Source organism: Carassius gibelio, chromosome A6 (assembly GCF_023724105.1).
Source record: "Carassius gibelio isolate Cgi1373 ecotype wild population from Czech Republic chromosome A6, carGib1.2-hapl.c, whole genome shotgun sequence".
Lineage (NCBI taxonomy): Eukaryota > Metazoa > Chordata > Actinopteri > Cypriniformes > Cyprinidae > Carassius > Carassius gibelio.
Window position 1 is genome coordinate 28,435,095 of NC_068376.1, and position 27,783 is coordinate 28,462,877.

At 34.5% G+C, this 27,783-nt stretch overlaps 1 protein-coding gene across 1 annotated transcript in view; it reads right to left on the reverse strand.

Moving 5' to 3' along the window:
- LOC128015974 (matrix metalloproteinase-24-like) overlaps nucleotides 1–27,499 on the reverse strand; it is a 33,578-nt gene extending 6,079 nt beyond the window's left edge. The window contains exons 1-8 of the mRNA XM_052600250.1: nucleotides 26,990–27,499; nucleotides 12,637–12,785; nucleotides 10,495–10,611; nucleotides 8,456–8,760; nucleotides 5,456–5,617; nucleotides 5,154–5,368; nucleotides 4,257–4,395; nucleotides 2,773–3,039 (exon numbers count right to left, since the gene is read on the reverse strand). Coding sequence (XP_052456210.1) covers nucleotides 2,773–3,039; nucleotides 4,257–4,395; nucleotides 5,154–5,368; nucleotides 5,456–5,617; nucleotides 8,456–8,760; nucleotides 10,495–10,611; nucleotides 12,637–12,785; nucleotides 26,990–27,115 — 1,480 coding nt within the window. The 5' untranslated portion in view covers nucleotides 27,116–27,499. The remainder of the gene's footprint in view (nucleotides 1–2,772; nucleotides 3,040–4,256; nucleotides 4,396–5,153; nucleotides 5,369–5,455; nucleotides 5,618–8,455; nucleotides 8,761–10,494; nucleotides 10,612–12,636; nucleotides 12,786–26,989) is intronic.
- Nucleotides 27,500–27,783: the final 284 nt, after the last annotated feature.

Here is a 27,783-nt window from a genome sequence, read left to right on the forward strand (position 1 = left end):
TTGCATAACAGGAATTCTACTATTGGTCAACAAACAGATAGTCCCGCCCACAAAATCACACCATTGTTTGATAAAAATTACATGCTTCACTCTCTGGAAATCATTCGAGTAGTATATTAATTGCCATAATTTTGTGACTCGAAAGTGACTGCTGATTACTGATTGTAATGAGTTATGAATTAACTTACAAAAACAAGTTAAATCATTAACTGTTAAGCTAAAGTTGTAAACTTGAACAGACCAATCATAGAAAGCCATTCATTATCCACCCAATTTTTCAATGCAGAAGTAAGCTGCAATGCTTCTGATTCATTAGCCGCAATAGGAAAATGAAGAGAAGAATGTCAAAGTGCAGTAAACGGTTAAACTAATCACTGCACTTCTTGTTTTCGGTCTTCAATTTGTATTTCCTCAGCGTGAAGGTAAGGTCATACAAATTTATAAATGGACCACTCATTTTAAAATCTTCCCAGTCTACTGACATTTATAACATCCGCTTCGAAACACTGTAAAGCATATGATAACTTTTGTTAACTCTACAATAAATAAATCCATTTCCCCAAGCGAATTACTATTTAACAGCGATGCTATTGAGCTGCCGCAAAACCAGAAGTTCCAAAACAAAATTCTAAAGATGGCTGTGCACTGTTTCTCTGGCACATAAGGTCAATAAGCAAATATTTGTCTATACATGCAGGCAGAGATGCACGTCCTTTTCAGAATGCTCCATTCATATTCATGATCACAAAAATAGCTGTCCTTGTGAACACTCAATGACACAGTATTTCAAAAAGTTGCTCCAGTGTTATACAATTCCTCAGAGAGCTGTCAGTCTGATTGCCAGTGCCACATAAACAGATGCATTCCCGGCACTCAAACCAAATCTATACAAGCACAGACCAAAAACTAAACAGAAATACTGTGAGTAAGCTTCAGACAGCAACCCCTGAGGGTGTGATTGATGAAGTGCTCGTCCTTCCTCTGTTACTTTCCCTGCTCTTACTCGTGATCTTGCTGAGCAAGACTTGCCGAATCCCTCTTTGCAAAATCTGAGTGACAGAAAAATCATGAGGTACGGGGAAACCAAACAGCTCTTATAAACCCTCTTGGCTTCTTCATCTTGTGTTCTGGCCCTAGGCTCCATGTTGAGACAGAGGTTATGACATGACTCGCAGAAAAGATGATCATTCCTTCAGTGGATAATACTCTAGAGAGGAGGAGGAGAAATCTGCAATTCTATGCAGCCACAGCAAAAATACTTAACTGACACTTTTTTACCATCCATCCGAACAGACAGACACTAGCCACATCAACCCAATACAGTGATGCTCATCATCCAGAGTCAGTAGCCCATTTATTTTTATAGTGCTAAACTGTAACTTTGATTCTGATTATTTACAAATCCCCTTTTATTATTATTTTTGTTATATATTGAATATTTTTTTGGCAATACAAAATGAACCAACATAGGAATATTAGAATGTTTTTAGGGATTATTTTATGTATTTTCAAAAAAAAAAAAATCGAAATTCCATATGGAATTTTACATTTGAAAATGTTTTATTATTATTTTTTTTATATTTTAAATATAAACATATAAATATAGACTATATTGCAGTTTTTTTTATTAAACATTTTATAAAAATAAAATGTTTTTACAGATATTTTATAAAAAAATGTTTATTAAAGTCAAATAGATTTTTACATGTTTTAAAATATTTTAGTTAAAAATATTGTTTAAAATATTAATTTATAAAATATGGTTTATTTTTATAAGTGCATATAAATGAAAAAGTTCAAATAAAATAAAATTCTCAACAGATTTCTCCAGTATTTAATTTCTTTCTAGCATTCTCAAGATACTTGTAAAAACCAAGTTTCAGTCTTTTTTGACAAAAACAATAAAAATAAATTTCAGACCATATATATTGAATTTTTTCAAAAGCTATTTATTTCTCATTTTATTTTTTTTCTACATAGCTCTATACCGTTAACATATCACATAATAAAGTATCTTACTACAGTTTTACTGTAGTTTTACTACAGTTTTACTACTGCCATTTTTTGCTTTATTTGTTATCATGCATCAATTGTGACACTGAATTCTAACACCCAAAAGTTGTGTTTGTCTTTTTGTGTCTCCGGAGCCTGTGCCAATCCAGACCTGCTATCAGATCACCACTGAGGAAGACTCGGAGCCAAAACAGTCACTGTCAACACAACAATATTTCAGTGCTGAATCATACAAACACTAATCAATTACTCTACAAGGATGAGGGGAAAACAAGACCTCAGCGCGCTTATTACTATTAACTACTCAATAAAATATATAATCATGCTCAACAGATGAACACTGAAAAATAGCAGCAGCAGATTATGATAAAATATACTAACATGCAATAAACAGTTAAATGCATTCATAATAATCTGAATAAACCATTCTTCCTCAAATTAATATTTATCATCGTTACCATTCCCAAGCAACACCGCATTAATATTAAATGTGTAATTTCAGGTGTGCATTTATTGCCATTTTAATTCAGCTTCGAATGCAGTTCATCCAATGACAACTATACATTTTATAAAGCTTCACTTATTATAATGGGAGTTGCATTGCACAACAGATTAGACCAGTACTAGACACTCGAGAACCAAGCTCAACCAACTTGAACTTCTCAAACCAGAGGGAAGCAGTCAGATCAAATGCCCACCGACCACATGGCTGATTGGCACATTAAATATTAATAGGTTATTGGAACCTCACTGACTCACATCCTTCTCGACTGATGAAGGCTCCTTGCGGGGCATCGGGGATGCCCTTCCAGACACTGATGGGTTTGGGATAGCCTGGGTCAGCTGTACGCTTCTCCTCATTGTAACGCCAGTACTGGTCGCCCTTGAAGAAATAGGTTTTGCCCACAGGTTCCCAGCGTAAGGCTGTGTCGATGCCATCGCGGGGCAAACAGCTGCCCAACTCTACCAGACTGTGAGGATACCCAGGTTCTGCTGTAACCTCCTTGAAGACCCAGTATTTATCCCCTAGAGTCAAAAAACAGCAGTAGATAAGGTCAAAATTCAATGGGTTATATTGAATAATACTATCACATAATGGAACAATGTGCTTATCTACTCCACAAGTTTGGATATATATAGAAGCTTATTTCTTCCAAGGAATAAAAAAAAATAAAAAAGGTACTGCTATATTTTATATAACAATTCATTCTGTTTTTCCTTGCAATTCTGAGTTTATATCTCACAATTCTGACTTCTTTATCCTGCTAGATACAAATTCAGGATTGCATGATATAAAGTCAGTATTTTGAAATATAAACTTGCAACTCTGAGAAGGGGAGTCCGAATTGTGACAATCTGGTTTCCATTAAGGAGTAAAAAAAACTCAGCATTGCAATATATAACTCGCATTTCTAAACAAAAAAAATTTAAATTACAAAATTGAAACAATTATGAGAAGTAAAGTCTAAATTGTGAGATATAAACTCAGTTCTTTTTCCCAGAATTACGATATAAGAATTTGTTTTTTTGTTTTTTTTACTACAATGTGGAAATTCATCACCCCTTTATCTACTAATACCAATGTGCTTTCTCTGAGATAGCTATAGGGCATCCTGCAAGATTGTTTTCTCATGAAACATCACAGATCAGGAGAAACTCAGGTTATAAATATCTCACCCAACCTCTCTTGTGCTGCAAGACTGCGCCGGGCTAATTTAATGAGGAAGAGGGTGAGGACGGCAAGATAGAGAGAGAGATTGTTTAAAAGAAGGGGAGCGAGGGAGGAACAGACAGAATAATAAAGCACAGAATGGAGATTCACTAAGGCTATCAGGCCCAATAGAGGATAAAGACAGGGGATAAATGCAGACCGTTACTGAGATTAACCCACAATCTAACAGCATTTATCTAACCTTTAACTCTAGTGTTCCTATGCTTGTATTAAAAGGTACAAACGTACAAAATATGGTTATTTGAGCTGAAGCTGATCCAAAGGCAACAGATGTTTAATGGATATGGCTTCTCTTTATTATCTAGGCCATATGCAGGTACTTTATTTTAGGGCTTTGGGATGTATTTGGTATCATAATTTATAGTTCTGACAAAAGATACTAGAAAACTAGCCTGAGGCTGCCCTTTTCATATCAAGCAATAAACACATGGTAGTTTTGTAAATGCTTGTTTTTATGGAATATTTTTTTAATTAATGTCATGGCATCTGTCGTACAGATAATTAATCGTACCTTTGAAGAACACAAATTTGCCATCTGATCTCTCGTAGGCAGCGTCAATGCGAGGAGGTAGACCCTTCCAGAACTGCTCAATCAACATGGGATAGCCTTCCTGAACTTTGTTGTTGCGCAAACGCCAGAACCAGCGATCCTGTGATTAGTAAAATAGATTATTTAGAACAATTTTATAATGTAGAACTGACCGTTTTCAAGTAGGGATACACAATATTAAAAAATTATATTATTTAGCTGAAAATTATTTTCACATTATAAGTGATAAATGGCCAACTGTGTAAAAAAAAAATCTACAAGTGAATTTAGGCCATTATAATAATTTATATGAAAAAATAAAGATATTAATTTTGCGATTTGGTAAAAATTACATATATATATATACATTTTTTTTTTAAGTAGAGAAAATAAATGTGACCATAAAATATCCAATAATGGTGGATTTTTTGTTTTAATATTGTATGAAAGCAGAAAAAAGCTCAAAATCTCTAATAATATGTTGTGCATCCCTTCTTTCAACAAAACATATTGTATGTTAACAACCACATCAAACCTCTATGAATTTATTTTAAAGAATTTTGGAAACCAAACTGTATGTTTTAATACTATGGAGATCAAAGGATACCATCAACTGTTTGGTTACCAACATTCTCCAAATTTTTCTTCCTTTCTGTTCAACAGAAGAAAGTAATTTATAGACGTTTGGAAAGGCATAAGGGTAAGTAAATAATTTTGGGTGAATTATCACTTTAATATAGGGATTACAAGGAATTACAATTCTTCATATCACAGACAACCAAATCTGACTAAAATTAGCTGGAGTATGGTAACTGTATTATGATCTGCAAATATAAACCATCTGTATCAAATATCGGAGAGGGAACTGTTTCAACTCGCCTTAAAAACAAACATCTCCCGTCGAAAGAAGGCCACAGTGTTGAAGTTGCCATCGCAGATGTTAGGTTTTCCGTTACCGGGAGAGGACGGCCGATCTCCAGAGGGTGGGCGAGCGGGGCGATGCCGGTCGTGTTTCCTCTCAGAGGTGGAGTGTGTGCGTCGGGCAGGTAGAGTAGGAAGAGGTCGGGTGGGCTCCAGCAAGGCTGTGGGAACACCTGAAGAAGAACAAAGTTTATTCATCTAAAAAGACATTCAGCCATCATGGCAAATGATAATAGAGGTGATAGAGATCATAACTGTACCATAGATTTTCTGGATCCCCTGCAGGTCGTCTAGAGGCAGTTTGAAGTTGTGCGTGTCCATGTACTGGTAGAAGGGGGCCATGATCGCACTGGGGTCGTTGGAATGTTCCAGACCCAACGCGTGTCCCAACTCATGCACGGCCACCAGGAAAAGATCATTGCCTGAAAGGAAACGGTGAAAGGTCAAACCATCTTTGAATGAGTACTAATCAGAATTCTATGTTGGATGAAATATTTAACAGTATGGCATGTACTGCATGAATAAGAATATGGAAGCAGGAGAACTACCAATGCGAAGCTTAAGGCTCTGCATATCTGATGTGTATTTGGTTAAAAAGTAAGAGTTCAGCACACTTGGGATAAATAAGTAATGTGCTACTTTTATAGTGTTTTTTGTTTCTTTTGGAGCATGACAGCATCTATACTCATTCGCTTTCATTGAATAATGCACCTGTGAATTTGCATTTCTGTAAAAGGTGTGGAAACCCAGTTCTATGTTTTCTAAAACCAGGTGCAATCCATTTGGTTATTAGTTTATAGACAAACTTATAGACAAAGGCTAATTGACAGGAATTTCCCGATTCTCAAAACTGTAAGAAAAAAAGTCAGATTTGTGATTTCATAACTCTTAATATTTCTCAGAATTGCAAGTGTGAATCCTGCAATTGTGACATTATAACTCACAATTGTGATAAATATAAAGTTATAAACTTGCAATTCTGACTTTTTCTTACAATTACGAGTTTATATCCCACAATTCTTACATTATAACTCATAATTGCAAATGTATTTTCTCAGAATCAGGAAATATAAACTGAAAACTAAAACTAAAAAGTTATAAAAGTCCATTTTTGAAAAAAAAAAAAAAAAAGTCAGCTCGCAATTCTGACATTTTCTTACAATTTCAAGGTTTATATCTCACAATTCTGAGAAAAAAAACAAAATTTTAATATGGTGGCGGAAACAGGCTTCCATAATTTAACAAGATATATTGGAGATATATCTTTTATGTAGTTTTTTTATCTCAAAATTCTGAATAATAAATTTACATTTACAAATTTATCTTATATTCAGTGTGTGTATGTGTGTGTGTGTGTACGTACACCTATATATATATATATATATATATATATATATATATATATATACACACACACACACACAAACACACACACACTAAATACATAAATACACAAAAAAATATATATATTTATGTATATAAACTTTAACATTTATATATTAGCAATATATTTCTTCCACTCCATGTATGTTTCCATTATGTGAACATATTTTAAAATATATCTGAAAATACATATTTTGTTGCTGTCTGAGTTTACTTTAGTTTGCCTGTTTTTTTCCTCACTTATGTAGACAGGTAAAAAGCGCTGTTTGTATCCAGAATCTAAAGGAACATCTTGTGCATGGGCTGAAAGTGTAAGCTATTACATGACTCAGTTGAGACTGACATGTTCAGATCTTTAAAAACACAGAAGGGATGTGACACCATATCACTCAAATCACAGAAATAGCCTGATCTGTTGTTTGGCGTATATGGGTGCTACAAGTATCAGATGGCTCACAGAAGTGCCCATTGTACAGTACATTTAGTTTACTTTCTTAGAGGATCTCTTGGCCAAAGCCTTTCTTCTTTATCAGTCTTCACACTCTCTTCCTGTGCAATTTAACTGTGTATTTCATTCTCCGTCTCTTTAAAAAGAAATTGATTTTGTGTCTGTCGAGAGTGTCATTGTGAATAAATGGAATATAAAATCTACATCAGCTGCTGAAGATAAATCCATCTACTGTTTGTTGTAAACCATTTACTTTTGATCTGTATCCACTAGGTCTGATACAGTGTAGAGTAATAGATCTGTAAAGAAATGTGTGTGTGCGTGTGTGTGTGTACGTGAACAAGGTACAGATTCTGTGGTCTATAAAGCATGTACTTGAACTGCTGACACTGCAGCACACAGGCAAAGATAACACAGCAAATCTGCAGCACGCAGGCACGGCTGATGCAAGTGAAGAAAGAACGCAATGCTCTGTGTGTCTTTATGTTTCGCATGTGGCATTTACTGATGCTCCTCAGCTCTCTGCTCCAGTTTACCACTCCAAAAGCTCCCAAAAGATTTGCCTCTACACATCTGACTGATCTATCTATCTATAGCTGCAGAACATTCTAGAAAATCCAACTCTTCTTACTATGTGAGAGATAATGAGAACAGACAAGCCAGGTCAATCGTTCTATATTAAGCCATTACCATGCTTGATTAAGGTACATAAATTCACATATATGAAAAATCATAATTAAATAGAGCCACACACAAGAAATACAAATTAAAATAAATATACATTAAAAAATAAAATATAATATAGAAAAATAAAATCTGAAAAAAATCTATGGAAAAAATATGTCAGCGATTAGGAGACCAGAAATGTCAGTTATTCCATATTAAGCCATTACCATGCTTGATTAAAGTAAATTAAATTCAAATAAATGAAAATTCATCATTATACAGATGCAAAAAAATAAATAAATAAATAAACTTTTTTTTAAATAATAAAATTAATTAATAAAATGAAATTGATCATTAAGTAGAGCCCCCAAAAAATAAATAAGTAAATATGTAATTATTACATTAAAATTATTTATTAATGTATTAACGTTTTTAAAATTAAAACTATTTATATTACTTTTCTACATATCACTACATCAGGGATTATGCTTGATTGATTTAAAATGTAATTAAATAAAGCCAAAAAATAATAATTAAAATACAATTCAAACGAAAATTTTACAAATTTAAATAAATAAAAAACACTCTTCATATTACTTGTCTACATATTAATATGTCAAAAGATAAGAGTCCAGACCTCTCAGGTAAATCGTTCTATATCAGCCACAGTCATGTTGGTTTGATCAAAACACGTCCTAATGTTAATAGCAACAAGAAAATACAACTGAAAGTTAAATGCTTTGAAAATCAGTACCACACTTACCGTCGTGATTGGCATTTCCTAACGTCCAGGGCTCATCAGAGTCGAAGTGTGTGTCTCCGCCAATTCCAGGACCAGGGAAATATGCATGAGCTAAAAAACCTCCCTCTCCATCAAACGGTGAACTGTCACCATGGAAACCAGAGGCAAAGAAGATCATGATGTCCGCCTCTTTACCCTCGTTCTTGATCTCAGAGTAGGCCACTTCCTGAAAGGTCAGCGGGGTCACTGTCTGCCAGACGTCGAAGGCCTGGCGAATGGCCCTCTTGGTGTCTTTCTCGCCCACCTTGGGTGTGAAATTATGTATGCTGAAAACAGGAAGAGATGGAAGTTCTTGATATTATATCGTATGACTTAATTCATTAAAATTAAATATTATGTGGAATAATGCACTATTAAAATGCTTTTAAGTTTCTCCTGTAGCTCATCCATGGTAAAACATGGCGCTAAATGTAAATTTTGAATATATATTGAATCTACTCTACATGCATAAAATGATAAATCACAAAAAGCAAATTAAAAGGGTGAAAAACAAAACATACAAACAAATTTGAAATGTTGCATTGGCAACTAACTGAAATAAGTTTAATAACTAAAATGAGTAAAACTGAAATAAAATAAATAAATAAAATCTAAATAAATGCAAATGACAAAAGCACTTTACCAAATTATTAAAACTTAAATAAAAAATTAAAAACTAAAACTAATTAAAACTATTAATTGTACTTTAATAATATATGATTAATATGGAATAACTGCCTGCATATATATCCTTCCATATCATCTTTCCTATGACAGTATGCAGCGCACTACCAACAACCCACTCTATCAGTGTACTGGGGTACTTGAGAATAGAAATGTTGTTTCAATATGAATTAACTGTATATATAAACTGAAGCGAATGCCGTCTGAGTTCACAGGGCTGTGCTGTTACATAAGAATTAATCTGCATTAAACATTTCCTTGAATATAGGGCAAGAGTTAACCCAGGCCAGGCACCTAAGGCAGAAGCAGATGGTTGTCTCTGACACACAACTGCAGGCGCACACAAGTGAGAACATCACATTTGATTAACCAGTGATTACAAACCAAGTTCAGCACTGCATTAGATAACTAACTGAAATTAATGGAGCTTTAAAACAGATGAAACCAGACAAATGTTTGAAAATGATCTGATTTCATGGTTACGTCAGTAGGAAAGCACCACAAGTGCATAATGTCCCAGAATCCCTTTTGTTCAGCTCATATAACCTGAGTCAGCATCATGTAACCAGCAGAAATGGTTTCAAGCCACAACATGCAAATGTAGTTTAAGTAATATATCTGTAATTTAATGAAAATGTAAAAAAATATATATAAATATTCATGTCTTATTACATTTTATTTTTACAATAGATTAAAAATGTGTGTATATATATATATATTTTATATATATTTATATATAAAAATAAAACATTTTATCTATATCAATAATTATATATTTTTACTCAAAATGGTATATGTATGTAAACATTAGTGTGTGTATGTGTGTGTTTCTGTGTGTGTGTGTATATATATATATATATATATATATATATATATATATATATATATATATATATATATATATATATATTCTTATATGTTTTATATATATTTTACATATATGTATATATAACATTTTATTATTTTATTCAAAATGATTTAATTATATAATGTAGCTTTACGTTTCAGCTAAAGACATATGTTCTTACTTTTTTAAAAATGTATAGGTTGAGTGGGATTTGGGATGCATAATACAGCAGCAAGAAAACCACTCAAAGTACTAAGCTTTTATCAACTATTCCTCTTTCATCCTGACCTGCGACATTCCTTGCTTTCTTTGTTTTCTCTCTCTCTCTCTCTTTCTCCCATCAGGCAGAAAACAAAAGCTTATTTTAGCATTTCTAAGGTTGGGAGGGAAGCATTTCAGCAATGGGTGCCTGGAACATTGCATAAGTGACATGCGTTCCAAGTGGCATTGCGTAAGTGGCATTTAAACAGTCGCTGAAAATATATTTTACCTGTATGTGATCTTTTTCTCCCTCCATTTCTGACCAGTGAGGGCGTAGCGTTTATTTCTCCTCCGTCGGCTGATGTGAGGGTGATCTGGAACTCCACACCGAGGTTTTCTCATCCACCTTAAAACATGTAGATAATAATCACACACAAGGACACTAATCGACTGTCAGGGAAAACTCTAGCAGAAAGTTTATGATCTTCATACTACTGCACATCAAATGCAGTGCTAAAATCACACAGAACACCAACAAGAGCAAAAACACGCATTAAGTAAATAAACGGGATGAATTTTCATGTTTAGTTTATATGCACGAGAACATGTTTTTATAAACTATCTTGCAACTGAAAATTTTATTTAAGGTCTAAAAATTAAGAAATTACATAAAAATAATAATAATATATATTATACTCATTATCAACCCAAAATAAAATGGGTAGCTGTGTCTTCAAGAAGACCACAAAATGAGCAAATTTCATCAACATCAAATATTTACAGATAGATTAATTAAACCTGTCGGTCATATATTTTAAGTTGTTGTGCTTGTTATAATATCTTCGTAAGTCACATGATAATGTTGCGGATGATGTCCGGATCTTATTCTTCCTTAATGTATTCAGGCAATAGAGTACGTACTCTTCTAGCACTCGCTAAGGCAGTACTTACTGAAATTAAATGGTTAGTTCACCCAAAAAGGAAAATTATGTCGTTAATGACTCACAGTTCAATTCAATAAACCGGTTGAAGAAAACGGTTCACCGTTTTTTTTGCGCTCGATGTAATGCCGTCATTGGGGATGATTGCCCTTGATTCAAGCTTTCAGTTTACCCGCGCTCATAACATTAGCACAGAATCAGTTCAGAGTCAATCAACAAAAGAATCAGTTCGGTTCAGACATTCTGTGAGTCGGTCTGCTTCACGCTGAATCACACATGTGCAGTATCATCAGCTCCTCAGTTCTCAAATCGGACGCGTCCGACAGAAACGGTTCTTGACTCGAGAACGAGTCAATCTTTCGTTCGTTATCTGGCTCGGTTCGGTGTTCATCTTCAGTTCTCTCTTCACAGCAGTTCAGTCAATGTACTGTTTGAGTACATGAATTACTCCGGGATATTGGTTTGTTTGAACTCAGAGGGAGTGTCAGCCACATTAAAAAAGTTAACAGCTTAAGTCATTTGTGGATTAATGCATATTGGAGACGCGAACCATTACAAACGATTCAGTTTGATTTGGTGAACTGGTTCAAAACGATCCGGTTACATCGAGTGATTCATGGGCGAACCGGATATGACAAACTGCTTTGTTTTAAACTCTCTCTCCCAACAGACACGGAAGAGAAGACAATGCTGAATAAAGTCGTAGTTTTTGCTATTTTTGCACCAAAATGTATTTTCGATGCTTCAAAATATTGATGATGTTTTTCTTACCTTTCTGGACATGGACAGTAGACCGTACACACAGTTTCAATGGAGAGACTGAGAGCTCTTGCACTAAATCTAAAATATCTTAAACTGTGTCCCGAAGATGAACGGAGGTCTTATGTGTTTGGAACGACATGAGGGTGAGTCATTAATGACATAATTTTCCTTTTTGGGTGAACTAACTCTTTAAGTACCTACTCAGTGAGTATGTGGTTTTGAATTCTTCTGAAACAACCATTGGTCTCTCTGTTGCCCCCATCAGCTCTGGAGCACTCATTACATTTAATGAAGTCACTGCTATGGTGTGCAAGTTGATGCTCTCTGAAAATTTTGGAGTCTGAGGTAAGTTATACTTTAGTTTTTGTGCATATTACTTTTTATCCAACTGGTTATGTGATCATTATGTGATCTGAATATTATGTTATAGTGCTCCTGTAGCTCAACTGGTAGAGCACTGTGCTAGCAAGCGCAGGGTTGGGGGTTTGATTCCCCAGGAACACGTGATATGTAAAAATTGATAGCCTGAATGCACTGTAAGTTGCTTTGGATAAAAGCGTCTGCTAAATGCATAAATTTTATTTTTATTTATTTATTTCAATATAAAAGCTCCCGTGAGGGGGCAACTTTAAACGCCCACTGTTCGTCTTATTAATCAAAAACTTGATGTAGCATATGCATTTTTTCTTAAAAGAGTAAGTGATGCAGTAAAGAGGGCTGTTACTAACTCGATGGTGGTCTGGTCAAGCACTCCCGTCACTGGAATACCGTAAAACCGCTGCATGGCAGCGACTGCCGACTGCATGGCTTTCTCCGATCGCAGGTCCGACGTCCGAATGTCCGGAGGGAGCAGATAGCCATAGTTCTTCAGCCACGTCTAAAAAACAAAGAAACATTACATTAAAAACTAAAGGCAAGGTTTTTATAGTTAACTAAAACTGAAAACAATAAATAAAATTAAAACATTTTATTAAGTTTATTTTACTTGAAGTAAAATAAACTTAATAAAATAAATCAAATATTTATAAACGTATTATATTTCAGCCAACTGCCAAGCATTTAGTTAAATGTACATAAATGTACTAAAATAACTAAAAGTTAATAAATAAAAAAAACTTTACACGTATATTTAGAAAAAAAATGTCTAAGACTAAAACTATTATTAAGTCTATTATTTCAATGGTAATAAAATAACACTGACTAAATTACTTTAAATACTGATGCCAACCCAGCTGAAAAAAAATGCTCTTTAACTTTGCTATTTTAGGATGAACTTGAATATGAATTAAAATGCAATTTTAACATACCATCTCTGTATTTTAAAAAAGGTATTTAGTTACCACTTGTAATAAACTTGAAAAATATTTCATACACTAGTGCACTCAAGTGTACTACAAGTAGTGACATTTTTAAATACAAAGAGAGTATGTTAAAAGCACATTTTAGTTCATATTCATGGTGTCCCGAAATAGCAGTTAAGTACACTTAGATGACCTTAAGATTATACCATACAGAGATGGTATTTTTAGAGTAAGCAATAAATTATTCTATTCTGTTTTTGATGCTAGTGTGCAGAAATTACACACTTAAATATGTGTGAAACTATGGGAGAAAACACAAATTGTATCAATAAACAGACCCTGTCTAGGTCAGCCACCTCAAATAAACTCCATTTGTTCTCAAAGCTCGGTTCATTTCACATGCTGCTTGATCTCAACATATTTAACAGCGCAAAAATAAAACTGAACTTATATAGAGCATCCTTATCCTCATCCTCTCATTCCCTCATCTCAGCCTCCTCTCTCTGCTTTCATCTCTCCCTGCGGACAGGCAGAGTGGAGAACTAGTAAGCAAAGCCCTCATTTTATAGAGAGGGGCTCTTTAATTGAGCTCATGGCTTAGAGTCCATTTCCAGCATGAATATTTTAATGCTGGAGTTTCTGGTCCTTTCCTTCTAAGCACGAAGCAGGACCATCACAAACAGTGAGTCAATGCCTAAAATGGAAATCAGTCCTTGGGTCGCCACACACACGTACTTCGATCCTGAATCCAAGAGAGCAACACAGAGTTCATTAGAATTAAAAGTAGTGCTCTCTATTTTCTCATTTTTTTGTGTGTTTGCAAAAAGAATCAACCACACATCTATTGTATAACATAAAAAAAAAAAAAAAATCATCCGTCAATAAACCATCTATAGCAACTCCCAAAAACCTAACCAGAAATCCCTATAAAATACTATGGCATTGTAGCTAGTTCTTCATGGAAATGCCCCAGTTACAAATCTAGCACTGCAATATATAATTTAAGTTTTACATTAAATGTTAGACCAACACCAATATCATACTCTTTACTGTTGAAATGCAATGATAAAGCAGCATATTTCGCTACAGAAATATGCATGAATATAATGCACAGATGTATCACACTAACATTATTTTGCTTATTCAGAATGCTGAGTACACCCTTCTGTGACATGGCTCCATGGTAACAGAGGCTCAGCACGGCCTCCTGGGAAATCGTAACCATTAAATAATTCACCAACACTGTTACTGGTGCCATCATTATAAGCATGGCATACAGCAAAGTCTGCAACCAGCACTAGACCCAACAATATCATCCACTTTGATAAATCAATGAAGGCTGTGAGATCTGAAGAACACAAAAGGACAGTGACAGTTCAGCCCCGTGAATAATAAGCCTTATTTAAGCCGCAGGTCTATTTCTGTTCCAGTATTTTGCAGGACTCAGTGGAATTCAGTTCAAAGTCAGAAAACCACATTTCCCTGGAAATATAAATAATCAATTGTTCGTGAAATGCACTGTCGTTCCAAACCTCTATGACCTTCTGTCTTCTGTGGATCATAAAAGGAGAAACTCTGTATAATATACTTGCCATTCCTGTTCATATAACAAAATCTATTGAGGATACAAATTGTTGAGCTCCAGAATGATACAAAAAGCACCATAAAAGAATAGAAAATATATTCCTCAACATTTCTTATTTTACGTTCCACAAAAGAAAGAAAGTCATAAAGCTTGGGTGAATAAATGATAACAGAATATTCTTCTTTTTTTTTGCTGAAAATGTTCTCACCCTCAGGTAAACCGTGACATAAATTGGTTTGTTTCTTCATGGGAACAGATTTGGAGAAATTTAGCATTGCATCACTTACTCACCAATGGATCATCTGCAGTGAATGGGTGCCATTCTCATCTTTGATAGCCTTAGGGTAAATACATTTTAAATAATGTGCAGTTTTTTGGTGAACTATTCCTTTAAATCTTCAGTTTACCTTCTGTAGTAACTAAGTGCAGGAACTAACCACACTGGTTAAACAAAGTAATCCTTTTCATGATGAACAGGTATACTGCACAGTAATCATTCACAACCACATTACACATTACTCTTTGTATTTCAGTATATAGTTTATATACTTATCACAATTATGCATGCAAAAGTGAAGTGAACAAACAGAGTACACTTTGCAGCATCCTGCATCCCACAATGCAGTGCCCCCGACAGCACAATTCTTGTGTGATGAATGTTCATCTCATTTTTACTCTTTTGATTGGATTGTTAATCAAGAGTTCTAAATGCCTATTTTCCGAATATTTCTGAGCCAATAACTGGATGTCACTGGCTAAATTAAACATGCAATATTATTAGGTCATGTAGCAAACTATTGTTCAAAATTGCATTCATTTTTCAACATTCAACATTTGTCCTTGCACGATTGTGTGTTTTTGAGAAGTAACTGTTCAACAAAGAAGTAATCAATTGTGATAGTTAAAACATATATAAAGTAAAATATATTCTATTTCATATAAATACTGATATTGCGAACTTTCGTCAAAGAGTCCTTAAACAAATGCATGAAGCAGCACAACTGTTTGAAACATTGATAATCAGAAATGTTTCTTGAGCAAGAAATCAGCATATTAGAATGATTTCTGAAGGATCTGAAGACTGTAGTAATGATGCTGAAAATTCAACTTTGTTCACAGAAATAAATGACGTTTTAAAATATATTCAAATAGAACAGTTAATTTGTAATAATATTTCACAATATTGCATTTTTTTTTTTTTTTACTGTATTTTAGTTTTAAACAGTGTATATCACTGAAAAAAAACATTACTTTACTTTAAAAGCTTCAGTTGTGATTTTGTTCTGTTCTTATGGCACACACAATGAAATTCTTTACCACTGATAAACAGTAAGGGACAAGAAGTCTGCATCTGACTCAAATTACATTTGATAGTTCTGCTGAAACAGCACTATGTTTGCTTGCGAGACTATCCAGAGCTCAAATAGCGGCTGATTTCTTCATCATGATATCTGCTGTAATGTAATCTGTGTAAAGTTTCATGTGTTTTACCTTAAATAAACAATCTGACTCTCTGCTGTGTGCTTACAAGAAGAATCAACCATCAGTCCATCCTAGTATTTCAAGGGAAATAACCATTTCCACCTTTCCTCAGATCCTTAGAAACTGGCTGTTTTTGATATTGTGCCAAACACTGAAAAAATAAAAAATGAGTTCACTCCATTCTGACTTCTTTGTTGTTGGATGACTAGAAGACTTATTGGCTAATACTCAAACGACTTCCTTTTACACTGAAATGCCTTCCGTTTGCGCTGAAATGTTCACACACATCCACATATGAAATCACTATGTTCACAACTAAACCATACGTCTTTCTTATCTGAACTGTATACGTTACTGAATTTTTTTTTTTTGTGTATATGGATCGAGTTTATATGTATATGTGAGTATGTATAGGTGAATATGCATGCAGCGAGTTTATATGTATGTGCGAAGTTCGAACGATTATGTATATGGATCACGTTTACATGTATATGTGAGTATGAATAGGTGAATCTGCATGCAGTGAGTTTATATGTGTGCATGTGGTGTTGTAGGTGTATATGCACGGATCGAGTTTATACGTACAAGCGAGTGTCTATAGGTGTATGCATGCGTTAACTTTATATTTATATGCAAGTTAAGTGTATATGCATTTATTACACAATATGTATTGGCATGGATTTCATATTAGAGTTAACCTGTATTTCATATATGTATTTTTGAACATCCAATAGTATACATATATATACGAGTAATTTACAGGTGTATATGCATGTGTTTTGTATGTATTGATAAGCGAAGTTTGATTTAAATCCTGCGTTATCCCAATGCTGAAATGTGCCTCATAAACTGAAATGATGAGGTACAGTACACTGTTAAAAACTGTAGAGCGGCATTAAATAGAGAATATTACAAAGCAGGTACAGTATCTAGCATGCACTTACTGCAGTGTTACTTTGACATTATTACCGGCTGTAAAATTGTTATCACAGCCCATGTAATTGGCCTCTTTGAAACACAAGATGTTCAGGTCATGCGGAGTCTCCTTTCTCATAAGTGTGTGCAAATGAGTAGGGAGTCACAAATGCAGTTGGGCCTTCCACAGAGAGCATGGTGTGTGCGCTTAGTTTGAGGATTTGCGGGAATTGATCGGGTGACATTACCTCAAGACTTTTGACATCTTGTGTTTCAGAGAGAAACTGTATGTCACATCATCAGTCGAATCAATAAAGGTTCAGTTCCTAGCAGTGGTGCCCTGACTGCCTCACCAATAGAAGAGGGGTTAGTGCAAACGGCACATTGAGCCATAGTGCTCATGAGAGAGGCATAAGTTTGAGTTGGCTCATGTCATTTCTCTTTTGTTTTTCTTTAATTTCTTGTTCCGTCTGCCTTGATCAATAAATAAAAGCATAGAAAAGGCCAAAAGAGATAACAATAGTGTTAGAATTATAGCTCCATGATAAATCAAAATGAAAATTGAATCATGAAATGGTGATATTTACTGTGATTATCAAATCCCCAAGGAAGCAGTTTAATTAAACTAATATATGCACTGTGTGAATCAGTGTTCACAACAAACGCATACAAACTCACATCTGCAACTGCTATAAATTTAGGTTATAGCATGCACTTGGGAATGCAACATTTCAATGCAAAGGTTTTCATGCCAAAATAAAGGATGAAGAAATGAAGATACAGTTCAACTATAAAAATAAAATAGTTACATTTATTTTTATTATATTTTTCAAATACAGTGAATTATTACAAAGAAAATAGAAAGTCATGAATATTAGTACTGCAAGCTAACAGCTGTGATGTAAAATAAAATATATTTTATTAAATACTCAGATTTTTACAGCGGAATTTTTTCTATAATATTTATTATAATATTTATTTTTCTGTTTTGTATTTTTTATTTAATAATAGTAATCATAATAAAATTTATTAAATAATGATATAAATACGTTTTTTAAAATTGCAATTGCAATTTTTATAAAAAATAAAAAAAATATTCTCCAAAACATGCAATCCTATTAGCGGTTAACAAACATGCTCTTAAGACATAATAACAGTGCTACAGCCATGGCCTAGTGGTTAGCTAACACACTCAACTGGGGTGGGTGACATGAGTTCAAGTCTAACTCACGTCATTTCTCAATCCTGTTTACAACTCTTTTCCCATCATTCCCTGTCTTTTCGAGACTGTTCTACATACACAAGTGGCACAAAGGGCAAAAAAAATATGATAATGACAGTACTGGAGAGAAAAACATACAGAGAGGGAGAAGACAAAGAACAAAAAGACAAACTGAGCAAGACAGAGGAGAGAGAGACGAAGGATATGGATGAGAAGGGAAGGTGGAGTGATGGAAGATGAGAGCGTACAGTAGATGGAGATGTGGGGGAGGGGAACTAGACAAAGACAGAGAGGAGAGCTGCCATTTGTGCTCATATCAAACACCCCCGAATGAAAAAATACAGATCGAATGATTTAAAACCACAATGATTGCAATAACAGTTTTCACACCAATGCAGTCATAACAGTCTAAAACCCTTCATTAGCTGTACAGCAAATGTGAGCAACCAGGTTAGACACATTCCAGAAACAACAACCTTGTGAAATAGACGTACACTTTAGTATACTTTTAAAAAGAGTACTTATTTTGGAAATAATATACTAAAGTGTGGACTGAATGTAATGTTTTCGGACACTTTATTGCATGTTAGTTACAATAAACTGAAAATATTATAGTTTTAGTTTATATGAAATGCAAGTGCACTGTAAAAATTATATTTTGAAATTGTAAATTAAACAAAAAAAATATTGTAGTATGTTTTACAAGAAAGTACTATTTCAAAATACTATTAGTTGCTGTTTCTTTGTATTTAAAGGGTTAATTCACCCAAAAATGAAAATTATGTAATTGATAACTAATTAATAAAGCTGAGCCAGATAATGAACGAAAGATTGACTTGTTCTCAGGTCAAGAACTGGTTGCATCTGTTTTCGGATCACCAGTAGTGATGGGAAGTTCGGTTCTTTTCCGCGAACCAGTTCTTTAGGACAGTTCGATTCAATAAACCAGATGAAGAAAACGGTTCACCAGTTATTTTGTGTTAGATGTAATGGCGTCATTGGCGATGATTGCCCTTGATTCAAGCCTTCGGTTTACCCACGCTCATAACACTAGCACAAAATCAGTTCAGAATCAATCACCAAAAGAATCAGTTCGGTTCAGACGCTCTGTGTGTCAGTCTGCTTCACGCTGAATCACACATGTGCAGTATCATCAGCTCCTCAGTTCTCGAATCGGACGCGTCTGACAGAAACAGTTCTTGATCGAGAACAAGTCAATCTTTTGTTTATTAATGCATATTGGAGACGTGAACCGTTTAAAACGATTCAGTTCGATTTGGTGAACTGGTTCAAGAATATCCGGTTAAATCGAGTGATTCGTTCGCGAACCGTATATCCCTACACTGCAGTGAACTCGCTCACAACAGACCCGGAAGAGAAGACAATGCTGAATAAAATCATAGTTTTTGCTATTTTTGGACCAAAATGTATTTTCGATGCTTCAAATAATTCCAACGGACCCTCTGATGTCACATGGACTACTTTGATGATGTTTTTCTTACCTTTCTGGACATGGACAGTATACCGTACACACAGCTTCAATGGAGGGACTGAGAGCTCTCGGACTAAATCTAAAATATCTTAAACTGTGTTCCGAAGATGAACAGAGGTCTTACAGGTTTGGAACGACATGAGGGTGAGTCATTAATGACATCATTTTCCTTTTTGGGTGAACTAACCCTTTAATTGTGAAATTTACTAGCAATTTCTGAATCAAAATAGTATCTACACCATTTTTTTGTCCGTCTAGTTGAGCTTATTTTGTGCTTATTTTGAACCACATAAGTAGGACTTAAAGGGGTCATATGACGTTGCTAAAAAGAACGTTATTTGGTGTTTATGCAGTTTAAGGTAAAAAAAAAAATACATTATTTTCCATATACTGTACATTATTGTTTCTCCTCTATGCCCTGCCTTTCTAAAACGCGTAGATTTTTACAAAGATCTTCTCTCTGAAAAGTGAGGTGTGCTCTGATTGGCCAGCTATCCAGTGAGTTGTGATTGGCCTAATGCTTCAAGCATGTGACAGAAATGTTATGCCCTTCACCATACTGTGATGCCGTGTCCTGGTGTGATGAGACAAACCCCGCCCCAAAAAAAACATTACATAACGTTGCGTATCACGCTGCGTAAACATAAAACCATGTCTGCATTTGATGATTGGATCAAAACTCGCATTTGAATCATCAGTGGCAAATTCTTTAAATATGAAAAATTACTTACAGGCTGTGAGTCAGAAGAGCCAGACTGTCCTTGCAAACTTGGAATTGCCTCATTTTATAGAAACAGCCTTTGTGCCACAGCCGGCCTTGTAGGCTACTCTCTCAGGTTCAGGAAACAGTCTGGAACAGTGTTGTAAATGCAACTTAAACACTGATTTCTAGTTGTGTCCTCTTTTGGAAGGCCAAACAAAGTAGTTTCACTTTCACAACGAAACACAGCGTCTCCACAACATGATGGTGGCGGCGGCCTCAATAATACTACAGCGAGAATCAAAGTTACGCCTTCTATCTTTGCTTGAACATTTGGATAATGTTACACAAATATTCCCACACAGTGACGTACCATATTTTCTGGACTATAAGTCGCACTTTTTTTCATAGTTTGGCTGGTCCTGCGACTTATAGTAAGGTGCGACTTATTTATCAAAATTAATTTGACATGAACCAAGAGAAACGAACCAAGAGAAAACATTACCGTCTACAGCCGTGAGAGGGCGCTCTATGCTGCTCAGTGCTCCTGTGGCCGATAATGTTTTCTCTTGGTTCTAAATAAATGCAACTTATAGTCCAGTGCGACTTATTTATGTTTTTTACCACGTCATGGCGTTTATAGTCCAACTTATAGTCCAAAAATTACGGTAGTCATGGGGGCGTGTTTACATATTCATGTAGGTGTACACTTAACTAGCCTTTTATTTCTAATAATATTATCTGCAAGTGCAGTTTTTGTGCACATTTAATAAATTTAATCACACTTCTTTTTCAAAAAGGCAACCATTACATTTTACATGAATAATGACTGTTACAGTACAAAATAAACTAGATTTTTACATTATTCATTTACATTAATCACGATACTTGTCACTAGCTTTCAGGAAGTTGACATGTCAACATGTTACATAACGCAGCACAACACCAAAAAACTGGTATGAATAGCATGATAAAGGCAATGCACCATTCAACTTCAATTCAAGCAGTGATACTGGTGCAGAATTTGTGTGAACTAATTAGGTTTTTCTCTGTTAATTGTGATTTTTTCCCCTCTTTCTTTTAATTTCTCCCAGCATTTGGTCTCCTGAAGAGATGTATTCAGGACGAGTTAAGACATTTGTGAGAAATCAGTGCCATCTTTATTTAGTTGCCTGCATTCATTGCAGAGTCAGAGCGAGGACTGCATGCTTTCTCTCAGCACATTCTAGCATAATTATGGCTGCGGTCGTAACACTAACAAACACAAAGAAAAACACAACATTCTGCAGCTTCTTATTGCACTACAACAGTAAACAGAATATTTAATAAAGCAAACCATGTCTTAATCCTACAGTAAACAGAAAAAAATACAATAATACCGTCAAGAAAGAACAAAGCATACATAAAAAACACAACAATAGCTTCCTTTCACAGCATGAGATTCACTAGGGACCAGAGCAGTGTTTGGCAGTGAAGTGTGTTTCAGCGAATACTTCACACACTTCAGAGATTTTGACACACACTAACATTCTTTAGAGGGTATGGCGAAATACATATCTCACAATCAGAGAAAGACAAAAATTAGGGCAAGTAAATATTACACTTCCATTTCCACACATTGGTACACATTCCATTCACATTTATTTTTTTCTTTACCTTTTCAGAATGTACTGTAGTGTTACTATAGTACAATGATGATAACAGACAACATACATTTATCAGATGCTTTTATCCAAAGCAACTTATAGTGCATTCAGGCTATACATTTTTTTTTTTTTACCAGTATGTGTGTTCCCTGGGAATTGAACCCACAACTTCATCTGCTAATGCAATGCTCTACCACTGAGCCACAAGAACACGAACATACTATGGTACTCTAATATATTCCCTCCTATGATATTGCATAATTACCATGCTTATTTACATAGTTCTCCAAGGAAATAATCCATCATACATGTCCAAAAATAAAAGGTACAATTGAAATTGTGATGTAAGTGTCTTTACAATGTGTAAAAATGTCAAACATATTCTGCATATATGTTTTTTTGATTTAGTTCTAAAGTGACCTAAACAAAATTAAGGCAATATTCAATGAATACTATCTACTACAAATCAAGTCCACATCATCTTAAGCTTGCTAACTCAAATCTCTCTCTCTCTCTCTCTCTCTCTCTCTCTGTCTGTCTGTCTCTCTATCAATCTATATAATACACATTTTTATATTACATTTTAATTGTATTTATATTGTATATAATATTAAACATTTAAATCACTTATCTAATGTCAACAGATAAAAGCTTACTGTAAAGTGTTACCTATTTTATATATATATATTATATAATTATTAAATATCTATTGTTGTGTAGTTACAATAAATAGAAAAACATTAATAATTACTTTTAGGACATCTGATACATAGATCTTCATTAAATGGGATCTTCATTAAATCCCCTGAGCTCTGCAAGACCAGACTCCAATCTATAACATTTTCCTCTCAAACATCTTTAATAAATGATCAATTGAAACAAAATGAAAATAAAGCTACCCAGCATGTTTCACCCACGGTCTAGACCAGCGCTGCACCAAAACAGCTTCAGATCTCAATTTGGTAAATTAAGCTTTTCTTAAATATGAATGAATTTCCTCACGATGCTGTGTGCAGTTCCTTACAGAAAGCAACCGCTGAGCATTTCTATTCAAATCCAACAAACTGGTGGGGTTTAACTGCTCCTGTGGCTAAAATTAAACTGTCAGATGGAGACAGCAATCTAAACTCGCCGGGCTACAGCTTCTCAGAGTCTGTGACATGAAGATGAAGAGGTTTTGTTTCTCCACACGACTAGACACACAAATCAATTGACAGTCTAGGAACGGAACTAAATCAGACTGGAAATCCTGCACGACTGTATAAAGAGCCAAACCACCCAATGACCAGAAAGCTCTTCTATGCCTTAAATAAAGATATATTAAGTATTGAAAAAAGCTCAAGTGGTGTTTTCCTTAAAAAGAATATGCAAATGCTATGTTTTTCTTGCAACAAAACAAGTCCAATCATTGAGGAAAAAGTAAAAGCAGAGTTTAACATTTAACATTATTGTCAATATGTGGAATATGGTCAATATGATGCATGATGCATGCATACATTGCCTACTCTTTGCCCTGTGAACTCTGTCGGATGCAGATTCCAGCTGTCCTCCATTAAAACAGATGTCAAACTGAGACAGACACTAAGGACATCGCTGTCAGTGCAAGTCATTCGCACCTTGTCAAACTACATTTATATAAGAGAACTGACATAATAAAGCAGCTTCCAAATAACAGCGTTTTAAGACACAAGCTGTCTCATAGAGTAAAGGTCTTTGTTTAAGGTTAACATGAAAAAGCATTTGCAAGCCATTTTACTTTCATATTGTGACAGAATATTTAACAATAAAATTAAAATGTATTAATTGGGAAATGCTGAATCTTTGAAGAAACAATGCTTTTTCAGTATCACTGAGTTACTATTAAATCTTTAACTTTTAAAAAAATACATTTGAATTTTAGAATTTCTAATGTGATTTTGTCTTTTTTATGCATTAAAAAATGTTTATATAGTTTTTAGTAGAAATGTTACTTTGATGACTAACAAATAAAATAGGTACTAAAACTGAAATAAAAAGAAATTAAAGCTAAATAGAAATGACAAGCACATATCTAAATTACTACAACTTAAACTAAAATTAAATTAATAAAAATAAATACTACTTAAAAATATTATATATAAATCTAAATATATAATTGTCTTTTTAGAGCTGCTTTACAGCAGATTTGAATTTTGTTTGCATCACTGAATCACTATTTTCTTGTCTATCACTGTAAAGCTGATTTGAAGCAATGTATAGAGCACGATATAAATAAAGGTAAAATAAATATTAAATAATAATGCAATAACACATGCATGAAAATACTAAACTGCAATACTTAAATATTATAAAGAATATTATTTTTTTTTCCTTTTCCATGGATACTACAGTACTCTAAGCATAGGTCAGGTCTAAGGCAACAATCCAAAACTAGTATCGACAGCAGCTTACTCACTGCATGACTCGCTTCGAAAAACGACAAGACTGAAATAAGAGTACAAGACTTAAATTGCTACAGTATTATCATCCTCAGCGACTGCCATGATCCTTCTCATTTCCCTCCCTTTGTTTTGCTCCAGCAGAGGAACAGACGCTTTTTACAGTTGGCCAGAACTATTTATGACTAGTACTACAAATTGCATTTTGACTGCTGCTAATTGTTCACACAACTCAATCAAACTGTCCATCCACATACAAATCAATGATGCTGTGATGACTGAAGCTATTTAGTTTTGTGATGCAGAATGTAGCCTGAGATAGGAAGATATAATCTATATGTAATATGGTAATATGTACCGTATATGTAATCTGATATCAGAGTCTTAAAAGAATAATATCTGAAAACAGAAATGAGCAGTTAACTGGATCATCATGATCATATTATCTCATTTCGATGGGATACTGACATCGAAACCTCTTTTCCCAACATATTCCAATACTAACGGGAACCTTCACCTAAATATCAGTTTCTCTGTCTATGCACATCAGGCACTATCACAAATCTTATAGCTGCAATTTACACATTAGGTCATGAAGCAGAATAATACGTGCAGCCTGATTATTGTATGCAAAGAAAATTTGATCACACTTTGTTTTAGGTAATTTATCAATTTAGAATGATATTGTGCTTAAATTCTGTAAATATACCTATAACAATTAGGTGCATATAGCTAATACTAAAGCTCCTGTTGTTAGTCACTCACATGAATGAAACAAAGAAACAGAGGGTTAAAAAGACTCATTGCATGGAAACAGAATGTGGACTGGAAGAACAATTTCTTATAAACCTGATATGTTGTCATTTTTTTTGTATTAAAGTGTTCAATTATAATGCATTTGTCTCTTTAATACATCATCATTATTCTGTCATGCATGATGACTTTAAAGTCTTAAATCGTTTACAATACAACAATGACAAGATGCTTATCACATTTGTGAACATTGCATAACCTATTTATCTAATTTATCCACTTTACTTATAATAACCACAGCAAAAACAACCTCTAATCAAGCAATCTGCACCATAACAAGATGCTTCATCTTTAAAAATTGTGACAGACATAACAGTAAGATCTCTATTCACCGAGTGATCTATTGCCACAACAAAGCATAATCCAACAGCTCTGGCTCGCTTAAAAGCATCACTGCCTTTCCCATCAATAATGGAGGAACCTATATTTGGAGCACAGCACACACGAAATCAGTAGATGCACATCCAAACAAAAGCCTCTATATATAACAGAATCATTCAAAGCAGCTATTGTGTCCATAAAGAAAATTATTGTGCTAGTTAATCTACATCTTAAATTTGTCTTTACTCAGTAAGAAGCAGGTCTCTTGAACAGGATTAGTTCAGTTCTCACATTGCACTGAGCATAAAGCCTTGAGCATGTTAAGACAAAAGATATATAGGGTATAATAAGGCAATGCATGTGCAGTGAGTGGCGCAATGAAATGATCCAATTACTGGCAACCTGATAATGGCTTCAGTGTGCTGTATTTCCAGGAAGAGCTAACATAAAACACTTAGTATCTGTTCGGGGCCGAATAGAAGGGAAAACGGAGCTGAAAGAAATATAAGAATTCATTCACATGTAGGTAGTTTTGATGCATTGCTGAACTACCTGTATCACAAATGCATTTAAAAGATCATAAATAATAAATATAAATATTAGTACTATTAGTACACAAATGTATTGTATATGTATTGTGATGTGGATGTTTTGGGTGTAATGTTTGCAAATGTTATGTCATATCTGGTTAACACAGTCTGGTTGCATTGTTGTATTTTTAAACTACCTTTAATGCCACAAAAATAACAAATTATAATAAATAATAAAACAAATTGAGTGCTTCTGTTTTCGAATACCTAGATGTTACTATTAGGTATGTTTGGTTTGCGTGTATTGTTATTGTTTACGTGTAGTGTCATGCTTATTTTTAATTTGCACGAATTGTAAAATATCAAGCATTATATTTATTTAATGGTGGTTATTAGCTATTATTTAACACGATTATAGAATGTATATACAAAAATGTAATTGCTTATTACTTATGCATCGCTAAATCATTATTTATTTAGTCTGTTTGACCCTCTTCAGCTAATAAACCAATATGAATATAATTGATAGTAATATTCATCTGCTAAGCCAAAGCTGTGCGCTATAACGCGTCCGTGTGATGATGCTCAAAGGAACAGGTCGCTTTCACGCGCAGCCCGCGGAGGTGAGGATGGTGGACATCATCTCTCTCCACGTACCTCAACAATGAAGGTCCTCTCTTCTCCACAAACAGACACGACCCAGAAGAGAATGTGGAAATAGCATGTTTTCCAACAGACCCCCGGGAGTCCCGTCTTTCTCCCCCTGGCTCCCACCCCCGCCATGACTGTCCCCAGATTCCCCCCACTGTCCGTCGTTGATTTCCAGGCTTATTTCTTCCGTGGTCTTTATTATTTCAGAAAACCAGAGCGCCCTATATTCCTGATAGTGCTGTGAGCGTTCCTTCTCAGTCGAGCGTTAAATTCGCAAAGCCATTTTGTGTTGCGTCTTCTCAAACTGCTGCGTTGAAATGATGCTGCGCCGCTGATGCGCTCGAGCGAATGCAACACCGTCAGCGCGCACAGACTCTTTGAGCGAATCGGTTCTTTTGAACAGTTCGTTTCAAAGGAACTTTTGTTGTTTATAGTGAAAAGTGTTATTTTTGCACTTACGCCTTCAATCAAATATGGAAAAAAATCTGATTTCTATAAAACTGATATAAACAGATTTAGCAACAAGGGTTTATGCAGACTTTGTAGGCGACATAAATGCAGAATAATGATAACTGTAATAAAAATTGGGTTGTGTCGTGTTTCATTAATTCATTTTATGAAATACCAATTCATCGTTATAAGTAATCTTTGTAATTAATCGCCATAAGCTATTAAGCGATCAGGAACTGCTGATTTAAGTCTCACAGTCACACTATCATTCAGAATCGGACACAAAGTAGGCTAATTGATTCAGTACTAAGATTAGATTACTTCAGTAACCACTCTAAATGATCCTTAAA